The sequence below is a fragment of the Pseudopodoces humilis genome, chromosome 21 (assembly GCF_049639895.1).
Source record: "Pseudopodoces humilis isolate 2021_Gansu_Grassland_sample_001 chromosome 21, ASM4963989v1, whole genome shotgun sequence".
Lineage (NCBI taxonomy): Eukaryota > Metazoa > Chordata > Aves > Passeriformes > Paridae > Pseudopodoces > Pseudopodoces humilis.
This window is the reverse complement of record NC_142220.1, coordinates 3,175,339-3,187,730: the sequence shown is the minus strand read 5'-3', so window position 1 is coordinate 3,187,730 and position 12,392 is coordinate 3,175,339. Positions and strand designations below refer to the sequence as shown.

Genomic DNA, 12,392 nt, shown 5'->3' with positions numbered 1-12,392 from the left:
AATAACTGAACACTTTGCTGTAGATTTTATCCCTTATTTACTCTACAAGTGATGAGTTGGCTTAGTGGAGAGCAACATAACATTTTATAATATTTATGTTGTTTTTAAAAAAGGAAGGCTAAATTATTTAACATTTTGTACTGAAAACCATGTAGATATTTCTGTGAGTAAGATGTACATTAAATAAATTATCCTGTCAGTGATGTGACATAAAAGTTTGAAAAGTAGGGTTTGTGGGGCTTTTTGTTTAAATATCATGTTACAAATTTGTATTTTCTCTTAATAAAATAGCCTTCTGTGCCCTTTGGAAAATACAAAGTCAGAGTGAACAGTGAGAATTTATATTAAATCTTAACTTCTGCACCTAAATGAAATACCAGTGAAGCCTGAAGGCCAAATTCTCCTAGTCCTGATGCCCATAAACAAATTATTACCCAGAAAAAAACTGTGCCCCTGGGTTTGATTAGATGAGTCAACTGTATTAGGGGCACACTGCAAAACCTGCCTTTTACTGGAGAAACTTGACACTGAAACAATTTCATACACTCATGTAAATGAATGCAGAAATGTTTCTGAAGGAATGAAACCCAAACCCAAGCTACAGCTGGGGGGAGAGAGCCTCGATTAAGTGCTTCTGTTTGATGGTGAGACACCTGATTTTTAGTGTGCAGGAGCAGCCAGGCACCTTCAGATGGTGAGTCAGAGCTGTAAGAGGGAGTAATTGGCTCCTAATTTGTATATTATTTTACTCTGTGCCTGTCTCCATCGGCTGCTGGAACCTTCTGGAGGTGGGTGCTGAGCTAGGAGAGTGCTGTAGCAGAATTCCTCTCCTAAAAACTCCAGCAAGCAGAGAAGTAGCAGTTCCTCTGCATGTTGCTGGGCAGTGGTTGAGGTATTGTTATAATATTAATTGAGTATTATTTTACTTGCATATTTCAGATTGAGTTGTTTCCATACGCTGGTTTTATATGGAACACTAAGGGAAAAGAGGTTGACAGAGCCTTCATCCGTATATTGAATATTTTTATTTATTCCTAAGCGTGTTCTTGCTTAGGAGTAAGTGAAACTAGTATCTTCAGTTCAGCAGTGTCAAAAAATAAGTTGGTTCTGTTAAAAATATCTCACTGAAACCCCTTCAGTTCATTTTTTTACTACTTTGATCATAACATCCGTGTGTAAGTCTTACATATATCCTGGAACCAGGTAGCTTTAGTATGTGGCTGTTAGCTAAAAATCATCCAGGTTACAAAAACTAATCCATAGGAGCCAGAGTTTAAGTAAAAAAGAAAGCAAACAGCAGCCCAGACTAAAAACCCCCAGCAGGTTTTAAGAAACCATTGCCCCTTTTTCCAAAGTTCCTGTACTGAAAATGGAATTAATTCATCTTATCAAACATTGGTTTGGAAAATAAATGACACTTCTACCAATTGCTTTTTTCCTGAAACTCTAGCTTCCATCTTATCCATCTTTAAAGGAAAAAGAGATTGAAAAAAGAGAACTTTAAAGTTGCAGGACAGGTTTTTCACATCACATTTCTGCATCCCAAGGAAGATACTTGTTTGTGAGAATGAGCCTCTCTTTGGAGATGGATATAAAGAAATGGAGAAGGGAAATCAGGTCCTTTTAAGGTTTTCTTTAGGCTTCTTGGGACTAGTTAGATTTATTTTTTTTTTAATGGTCTCTTAACAGAGACATGAAATTAGCCTGCTAGATTTCTTTCCCTCTGAGTTTCTGTGCTCTTTTTACTTGAGGGATTTCAAGTGAGAAGTCACAGCACAAAAGCTGAGGAGGTGGGATGTATCCAAGAAGGGTTTATTGGAAGACAGCCTGAAGGGGAGAGTCCTGGCCTTTCTATTCTGAACTGAGAGGAGTCAAGTTCAGAAGAGGGAAAAGAAGTTTTGAAGAGCTGAAGTTGAGTCCCCAGTCACTCTGTTGTAAGGAATCACCAGAAGAAGTTAGTGTTGTTGAACAGGAGTACAAATGAAACTCTTTTTAGCCTCCCTCAGAGGTTCTGACTCCAGACTCCCTCTTTATTAAATTTTACAAGTGTATTTTAAGTGGCTAGAAGCAATCCCAGCCTGGAACTACTTGATTTGACTGACACTTAGTTGAAATAGTTGGGGAAAATTTCTTTTTTGATGTCATGGCAGGGAAGATGATGGAAGCACAGGCAGGTTAGCTGACAGCTTGTGGAATTCTTGGGCTCATTGGCTGGAGATGCACAGACATCAAGGCTTCTCTTGTGGGTATCCAGATGCTAACTTAGAAATAAAGGTGAGCTGGATTTCCACAGGAAATGCAGATCCCTTGTATGTTAACCAAGCATTAAATACAGTGGATATATTCACTGCCTTTGTTTACAGAAGATTGAGTCCCAATTTATAGTCTGGGATTTCCATTTTGAGGCAATGCTCCGTGTATGTGCCAGTAATTTCACTGCCTGTGGTTTGGGTAAACCTTACCCTGCAAGGTTTTCATTTCTCCAGAATTAAATCCTTGATATGAGGCATGTGATGGGGAAAAAAAAGATCTCTCTTGTAAACTGTGGCTGGGATTGGATTCTGTGGCTGCAGCTTTTGCCAACTTTGTACCCAAATAATAATAAAATGTGTTGTGGGTACTAATGAGTGTTTTGATTAGTAACTATCTGACTGCTGGAGTTAAGGGACTCTGCTTATGCAGGTTTAAGACTAAACATTTTAGAAGTTTAGTTGTTAGTTTAATCAGAAGTTAAGGGCATGTTGCAGGGTGAAATGTTATGATTTGTGTTAAGCTGGTAAACCCCATTTTTGTAATTGGTTCTTCCAGCTTTGAGAGAAAAACATCTAATAATGAAATTATGGGTGATTTTATTAGCCCGAGTTGCACCTGAGAAAGAAAGTCCTTGTTCAGTGAGGCTTAACTTCTCTCATGACATTTTCGAAGTAGTCACATCTGTCAGGTGTTTTTATGCCAGTGGTGAATAATAGCTCTGGGATACCTATTTGATCTCACATCAAAATAAAAGAAATTAATGGGTAAGCAGCAATGCAGTTTGAAATGCTGTCAGCCAATCTGTGAGTCACCCACAGTTGAATTTTTGTAATAAAAGACAGTGCATGGTATAATAATGTCTAATAACCATAATATTTTGCATTTCAATAGCACCTTTCATCCAAGAATCTCAAAGTGCTTTACAAACATAAACTCACAATAAACTCAGTACTGCTCACAGTACTCCTGTGAGGTGGTGGGTAAGTATTACCCAGTTAAGGTTGGGAAAGTGAAGCACACAAAAGCTGAGGATAAAAAAGCTGGGATAGGTGGAGCAGAGGTTATCTGACTCCCTTGTTGTAGCTGTTAGGCCATGACTTGGTGTAATAACAGTTTATCAAATAAAGCTCATCCGTTTGATAGCTGAGAAGAAATAAATATGTGGGGGTAACATTAGAATCCTCTTGTTCTGAGGATGACTCAGGAGTGTGGGGGTTGTTCCTGCACTGAAGTTACCTGGAGTTACCTTTGGTCTCCAGGTGTGGATTTGCCTTGGTTGTGTTGTTGAATAAAAAGTCATTCAGGGTACTGAAGTACCTTTGCATTTCATTTTGTCCAAAATGCACATTGTATTCTCACAAACCAGATTTATTCTAATCCTGGTACTCGTTTCTCTCACATTACACAGAGCTCAGCTGTAATTTTCAGACGTGGGTGGACATGTGATAATCCAGAGTCCAGCCAGTGCACTCATGCTCTGCAATTAGGTGCATAATTACACTTTTCCAAGCACTTTATTAATAATTTGGGATTTGAACTATGGGTGCAAGAAAAATAAAATAATGAATAGCTAAATGGAACAACATTAAATCCCATATTTAGAACTGAATTTAATTAATTTCATCTTAATTTGCTTTGGAAATAAATTTAAAAAAAAATCCAACTTTAATTTCTGTATAATAATTTCTTGTAGTTTAAAGGTTCTACTTCAGATTTATAGTTCTTGATAGAGATTACAGTGGTGAGGAACACCTGATGGAGGTGTCACAAGGCACCTTTATCCAGCTCCTTGCTGGATGTGTTCACCCTGTGGAGTTACTTGTACTCTGTACACAACCCTTTCTCTTCTGTGTTTCTCTTCCATGTAGCTGAACTGGCTGTAACAAGTCATCCCCTCCTGGGAAAAATTCACTGATCCCATGGTTAAAATGGCCCAACGTCATGGGAGGGTGTCTGAAGTCCTTGTCAATGAAGTCAATGTTCTTATATTTTAGGCTCCAGCCAAACTTCTGGCACTGTTTTCTCATTATTTAACCAGAATTTCACAGTTATGGTAAAATAGTATGATAAAAAGATGAACCCACCTCATGTTTGGTTTGTAGAATTCAGACAACACATGGGATGGGTGGAAGGAACAACAGGATTTGAATATATTTCATATATCAGCTGCAGTGGCTGAGATGTGCAGACCACTGTCAGTTCCATACTCTGGGCTATAGTTACATTTCAGGTCAGGAAATACTTCTTTAAAATGAGTTTATTGTAAGTTTAAAATTAAACAGGCATTACAGGACAAATTTTTGAAGCATTTACAGATTTCTATATGTGAATTGAAACCTGCTAACTGTTCATATATGTAAAACTGCACTGCAATAATAGAAGGTGAATCCATGACATTTTAGCATGTAATTCTGCACAGTTGTGGTGTTTTACTTCTTGAAAATGACATTTATTTAGCAGAGAACAGAATATTAGTATTTGAAATACTTGAACTACTAGGCTGTCGCTGTGTCCAGAGCTCGTGGAAACTAAACCCATTTTTCTTTCCTAGGGTATATTTCCGAAATCGCTGGGTAAAGACTGTTCACCCAGTTGTGCATCAGTACTGTTTGATATCAAGCACACATTCCACCTTTCAGATGCCACAAAAAGAGGACATCCTTAAGCAACGAGTAGTAGTTGTTACTTTAAATACATCACAGTATCTATGTCAGCTGGATCTTGAACCAGGTAAGATAATTTCTAGACAAGAAGTGTCCATGCTTGAGGACTATCTTCCTCTTGCCAGTGTTGCTCCCTTACCCAATTCTTGGAACTGTTAAAAAATAAACAGTGATAATCTCAAAATGCTCTTTTGTTTTTTTATGAGCAAATGTTTATTACAAAGCTGTAAACTGCTGGCATTCTGATTAACCTTTTGCTTGTTCTTCTTTTTCCTTCTTTAAAAAACATTAAATAAAGAAGCAGTACTATCTATGATTTGGTGTTTCTGAGGTCCAAGAGGGAAAATTCTTTTTGAGATTCTGACTTTGAATATTATGCTCATTAAGGTCATTACTCAGTGGAGCATGTAAGCATAAATAACAGAGAGCTCTTTTCCCTTGTTTTGAGAATTGTTTAGTTTTGTAGACAACTCCCACACATACAAGCCCTGTCTTGGTTAATATGATACATGATAAACTGAAATATATTAAACTGATTTTTTGGGGCAGAGGCTGCTTAGGGTTTATTATTTCCCTGATCTCCAAATTAAATAATCTGATTTTTGGAGAACATGGAAATTCTTTACATAAGTTGTTAAGGTTAGTTTTTTATGGCTACATTTAAGCATTTGTTGCAACAGAGAAAACTAATATGGAATTTATGGTAAATATTTTTGTGTCTTTAGGCAGAAATAGCTGCTTTGTTTGGCAGTGGGCTGTGTACAGTGATGCCATAGCAATGTGTGTGCAGCTGTGTGAAATTCATGTTTTCCAAAGAAAATTGCTACATTTTTATGTATGTAATCTGAACTGGATGGTGCACTAAGTCCTCTAATACTTCATTTTAAACCTTAATATATCAGAGACATCAATGCATAAAACCACTTCTATACCTATCCTGAGTTTAGATTTCATAAAATGTAAATCTACAGTGGCCAAGTTTTTTTTTCAAGTGCATGTTCTCCAGTGTGTAGATTCCCACCAAACCTTTGGTCCAATATTATCATAAGATTGAATTTAAATTTTCCTTCAACTTCTGTTCCTTTTTTCCCCCCAACATTCCTTTAAGCCCATAACCAGCAAAATGCTCAGGTATGTGTGCAATTTTAATGGGAAATTTAGTATATAAAATAGTTATTAGGGCTCAAGTACATGAGGAATTCCTTGTCATTGTCACTGTCCAAAGCTTTTCAACTTTCATGGTGGTGAAATGACTTTCAGATTTGAGAACCTCTTGAGGGATGGTCTGCCAAGAGATATTTCTTCTTGGTTTAAGGAGGGCTCAGATAAAACTCGTGCTTAGTTTCATGAGTATCACAAGAAAGAGGCAGACCTGGGGGCTCCTGCTAATGTCACTGGCAACCAGGTGACATTTGTTGGTCATTTGATGGGTTTGAAAATTGTGTGGTTTTCAGTAGTTGCTAGAAATTAATTTGTGTGAGCCATATCTTTTTTTAATTCTAGTTTTGGTTGCTATCAGAATACAGGATGTTAAGTTCTTGTTTTGTTATTAATACTAATTTTATCATATTTCAAGTTTCATTTATTTGCTGATATCTCTGTTTTACAGGGTTTTTTACACACATTCTGTTAGATGAAGCTGCTCAAGCTATGGAGTGTGAAACGATTATGCCTCTAGCATTAGCTAATAAAAACACAAGAATTGTCTTGGCTGGAGACCATATGCAGGTAAGAGCTATTAAATTTTTGAGTATGAAGTGCATATGTAGAGTATTTGTATTTATCTATTTCAGTTATTTATCTGCATAATCATATAATAGATGGGGAATCCAAGGAGAATTCCAGGGATGTTATTTGAGTAAGATATGAGGATATTTGTTAAAGTCAGGAGTTCATGACTGGTATTGCCTGTTGATTTTTTAAAGAATTCAAGAGTATGGAGAATTAGGATTGACAGAACTTTAAATTTTCATTAGAAGCATCTAATCTGGTGAAGATTTGAACAACTGAGAAATGGGAAACTGAAACTAGCCAGTGCTTTTATGTTTTTGCAAAGTGCCTGGGAGCTGCTTGGTTTGGAGAGTTTAAAACACTGATTATGGCTGTCATTTTGCAGCCTGTAGGCATGAGAAAGCATGCTTGGAAAAGTCAGCTTTACTTGCTTTATTGATTTAGGCCAGATTTATTTGGTTTTATACATTTGCCTTTAATTCTCTTTGCATCTCCCAGTAGCAGTAGAGTGGATATTTGCTTTGGTACAGTAACAAACTCAGAATGGTGTTGCCACCTATGATTTAATGCTACTGGATAATTTCAATGATATTAGTAATGCCAAGGACTGGGGTAGTGCTTTTTATATAATGCTCTCAAAATGCTTTTCAAGAGCTTGGAATTCTTACTTCAGGCTTGATCTCATCAGCCCTGCTGGGTGGGTGAAGTCTTCCCTGTGTGTCTCACGCTGCTCTATAGCTCAGGGTCTTACAGGAGATCCTCTATCAGGTGTCCAGTATTTAAATTTCAAAAACTAATATTTAGCTGAAGTGAAGCTCAGAGTCTGAATCATATGAATTCAGAATGACAAAATAGATTGGCTTCATTTCTACACTTGGAAATTGTATTTTAAAAATCTCATTTTTGTCATCTTTGGTTCTGTTTTTCCTGTTATAATAGATGGTGGTTTTATTGTTAAACAGGCCCCTAGGAGTTTAGTGTAATAGTAAATAGGTCACTGGGTTTTTGCTTTTTCAACATTTCTATTTAACTTTTTAAATGGTACTAAATTGTCTTTATTTTCTGATTTGTACTATTTGTGGTAATAACTTAATTGTAAAAGTGGTTGTCAGAATAATGGTGTATTCTAAACACAGTTTTGAGTGTTAAACTTAGATAGAAGGGCTCTGCATAGTTATTGAATATTTTATTGTTCCTTTAAGACCATGCTGGTCTTTTGTTACTTTTCTGGTAGGAAGGAGCATTTCTGTGGAAGAGCCGTGGTCTTTTTCTTCCAATGATGAATGTCCAGTAAAAGGGAGGTTTCATTTTTGATTTGATGCAAAAACGATGCAAATACGTATGCTGGGAGCATGAAATTCCAAGTCCACCCATTTAGTTACATTTTCTTTATGTGTGTGTGTCTATTACAGCTCAGTCCTTTTGTCTACAGTGAATTTGCCAGGGAGAGAAACCTTCATGTTTCCTTGCTCGACCGGCTCTACGAGCACTACCCTGCAGAATTCCCGTGCAGGATCCTGCTGTGTGAGAACTATCGCTCCCATGAAGCAATCATCAAGTAGGTGTGAACTTTTTCACTGTATCATGTGCTTCTTCTGACTGCTTGCAAGTAAGCAAAAGAGCCAAGCACAGCTGAAGTGTTTCTGTCATGAAATCTTATTTGTTTCAAAGTTAATTAGTAATTTTGTGTTGTAATTTGGTCTCCTAGAGCAGCTGCCAGGGCTGTGGGACAGACCCCTCATTCAGGTGGGGGTGCTTTGGCTGCTTGCACACTAAACCAGAGAAGAGCCAGCTTTCCCTTTTTAACCACCCAGCAGTCTATTATATAGGCTCTATGCTTCTTTGAACCATTTCAGAATTTTAGATTTACTGGGGTGAATTATCTTGGAATGGTAAGCTGTGGGCAATGTAAGGAACATATGGATATGCAACTGTGAATGGAAAAAATTAGGTCAAATTTTGAGCATGTTTCTTTACCGTTGACATCTTTTTTTACTTCTTTCAAGACACATTAATCAGTGGGTTTGCATTTTTATGCTGTGATAAACTAATGGCTGCCAGTGTAATGAGCTCATCCACGAGCTGTGCTGGAAAGAGTAAGTGCAATCATGGGGAAAAATGCTAAAGTTTAAATCCTGGCTCAAATATGTACTGAGGAATATTATGTTGGTATCCAGTCACACTAATTAGGTTATGACTGTGTTCAAAGCGAAAACAGAAATATTTAAGTGCTCTGGGGAATCAAAAGTGAGAATCTAAAATACTTTCTTACATAGCTTGATCTGTCTTCACTTTATGGGCTTTGTAATTATAGGCTGAGTGGTGCTAAATTTCTTACCCATTTTTTGAGTTTCTGATTTTGAAATGAGAGGACATCTGTAAAGGAAGGGATCATTTCAGCTTTTCTTTAGAGATCACTTCCATGTCATTTGCCTCAGAAAGATCATGAAAATTCACTTCAGCAGATGGAGTTCAGACAGGGAGTTCCAAGAAAGATTCACTGTGTTGAACACTGAGGTGAGGATGCAGAAACACCACTGGGACTGGTTGGTTCTCTGGTGAAAGTCCAGTGTGCCCAGTTCCACTGAGAGGTGTTGCTGAGTGAGGTGAAAACAGCTGAACACTCTCCTGGTGGGCCCTTTAGGAGATGTCTCAAGTCTCTTTTTTTGTATAATATGGAATTTCCCTTGACAAATGGGACCATGACACTTAGGACAGAAGTACAGGAAGATGAAGGGCTCATTAATCATCTTTACCTCACTGAAGCAGAGACACCATGAGAAATTGAGGAAAGAACGAGCCAACAGTTCAGCCTGACTTTGTAGCTGTAATTGGAAAAAACAGCCCATACAGAAAAGTTTAGTTGTTTAATGAGATCTCATTACTAAAAGTTAATTTGCAGAAGAGATGGTTAGTTTTGCCCCCTGGCTGCTGTGGTGACAACCCAACCCAGATTGGAGCCCAGTGTTCTTCAGGGTTGTCCAGGGTAAGGCAGTTCAGGTCAGGGGTGGGCTGCAGTGCGTTGATGGTGATTTGGTAGCAGGAAAGTTTCTGTGGCTTTTCCATGAGCAGCTGTTTCCATCTTAAGCTGCAGTTCTGGAATCCTGGAAGAACTCGATGGACCCACCTGAGCTTCACAGTCTCCTGCTTTGGTTGTCTTCATGTCAGGCTGTACTGAGGTTACTGCAGCCTCTGAGTGATATCCAAAGAAGGTTAAGGTTGGAGGCTGAGCATTGAAAGTGAGATGGTACCAAAATTCACTAATTACTGGAAGCCAGTGCATTCATTTAGCTCTACTGTGCAATAGCATACAGCATTTGCAGCTCTCTGCAGTCTCTCCTTGCTGCCTTTTTGTCTCATTCCATTCAGTTTGCCTTTTTTCCTCCTACATTTCACCATGAAGTAGTTCTTGCCTCATTTCTTTTTCAGTCAGCCAGCTGCTGGAATGGCTGCTGCCAGCAGAGGAGCTCTATTGTGGTTGGGTTTCTGGTCTCTAGCAACATAGATCAGCCTGGAGTAGAAGTCACAGAAGAAAAGCTTGGTTGACAGCTGAACGCTTGGCCCGCGTCGTGCTCAGTGCACACGAAATCTGTAGTAAATTTATCTTCCGTGTTCAATAACTCATAACTGACATGAACAAGCTCATTGTCCAGCCTGGGGAATAACCAGTGCCAGACAGCAAGTGTTCTTTTGCCCAGTTTTCAGCCATCAGAACTTCTGAGTGAAGCATCAGTGAGAATGTTCATAACTTTGTTGAGCTTTAGATGAGAAGGAAAAACAGCCTTTGTAGAAAAAGTGTTGGAGAAGCATATTTTTAGTACCTTCTGCTGTGTCTGTAGTAGGGAAATATCAGTTCAGAGAAATCATTTGAAGATGCTGAATAGTAATCAGCGGTTCTGTTTTCCTTATGAAGTATTTTGTGGTTGCATATTTCATCAGGGAGATTTGCATATTTTATCAGTGAGCTCATGTGTAGACTCCACATCTTACCCTGTTTTGCCTTGTTACAGTTACACATCCGAACTTTTCTATGAAGGCAAATTGATGGCAAGTGGAAAGCAGCCAGCACACAAAGATTTCTACCCTTTGACTTTCTTCACAGCACGTGGAGAAGATGTGCAAGAAAAAAATAGTACAGCTTTTTACAATAATGCAGAGGTAACTCTTTGTTTTTACTGTTGATTGTTTTCTTAAAGCTCCACTCTCCCAAATTTACTGGTTTATGCCCAGTGTGGGTGGAAGACATAAATTGTCCTCTACTAGGAAAGGGGAACATGGAGTTCACTAAACATGATGTAATGAAAGTTGCAATTGTAGTAAACATTTCCACTAATTTACCTTCTTTTTTCTCTGCAAATTATAAGCCACATCTCATTCTCCCAGGCTCATTCTTCAGGATGTCTTTCCTGATAATTTATGTGACATTCTGATGGATGTATCTTAGCAACTGAGAGTAACTGCACTTTGAAGTAAAACTTAGATTTCTTTGACTGTTGTAGAAATGTTCCCACTCAGATAAGAGTCCTCTGGAGTAACATTTCACATTTCCTTTAATATGTTTAGGATCAGTGTCTAACTGATAATGCGCAGATGAGATTCTTTTAGGTGAGAACTTATTCTCCATGTGTTTGTTTCACATAGATTTATTTGTATTCTTCAAAAATGACTTTCATTCTGATTCCTTCCCTTGTGTTTAAAAGTACCAAACAACCTGAGCCCACAAGAACAAACACATGCAGCAGCACCCACTTCCCACCTTCTGACTTGATAATGCTTTTCATAGCGGAAGGTGCCTTTTCCCAGTCACCTCCAGTTAGGGGAGAGAGAGAAAAATCAAAGAAATAACAGTAATTTTCATAAGCTTAGGAGGAATTTCTGGTTAGTGCTTGTTACAAAGCACTGCAGAGCTGCCTATTTCCCCATGTTGATCATGGTGGGGTTCATCTGCTGCACAATCTGAAACCTGTTTGTTGTTGTTGTGCTGCATTTGTTAAACGTTCTTTGCTGTGTTAAAATATCTTCTTAAATAAGAAGCTCCAATGACTTCTGGACACCTGACTGCTTTTATTAATCTACTTGGATTGCTTTGCCATTTAAAAAAAGTTGTAAAAGACCTAAAAATATCTTCAGTGGCCAAGTAACTGTCTGAAAACTGTGAGTCATTAATGGCCACAGGCAGAAATGAAGGACAACAGCTCCTTAAACACCAGCAGGAAAAAGTGAAATTAGATGATGAGGGAGAATTTTTTCTTTGACCCTTAATGGATGTTTGCATTGGGGCATCTTGTGGTTCATTGATGCCTATATTAAGAATTATTCTTAATATTAATATGTGAGGGAAATACACTTTTCCTTGTTGGTCTTCATTTTAAAATTTCCCTATGTGGTATTAACTCTAAATACATACCCAGAAGCTATATACTTTCAGAGAATCTTGCCAAAATACCTACAAAGGATTATTATTTTTGTGCTACGGTTTTTATAGATATCAAAGTTTATTCTAATATCCTTTGTCAGTAGAGCTGGCTTTTAAATGCAAGAATTGATGTCACAAAAACATTCAGGACTTGCTTAAAAACAGTCCCATGTTTTCACTGTCCTCTGAAATTGCCAAAAATAAACTATTTGTGACTTTTTAAGGATTAACAGATACTTTTTTTTTCCTTTTGGAGGCTGAGCTTGCATTTGTAATGCTGTAGGAAAACAGCATGAATTACCATGCTTTAAATAGCTGGAGAAATATTT

The 12,392-nt window shown here is 37.9% G+C and overlaps 1 protein-coding gene across 5 annotated transcripts in view; it reads left to right on the top strand.

The window, feature by feature from the left end:
* Positions 1-12,392, top strand: part of HELZ (helicase with zinc finger) — an 85,529-nt gene that overhangs the window by 47,689 nt on the left and 25,448 nt on the right. For all 5 annotated transcript variants that reach the window (XM_014255758.2, XM_014255757.2, XM_005526665.3 and 2 more), the window contains 4 exons: positions 4,805-4,983; positions 6,526-6,644; positions 8,060-8,205; positions 10,658-10,805. In XM_014255758.2, the coding sequence (XP_014111233.1) occupies positions 4,805-4,983; positions 6,526-6,644; positions 8,060-8,205; positions 10,658-10,805 (592 nt within the window). The remainder of the gene's footprint in view (positions 1-4,804; positions 4,984-6,525; positions 6,645-8,059; positions 8,206-10,657; positions 10,806-12,392) is intronic.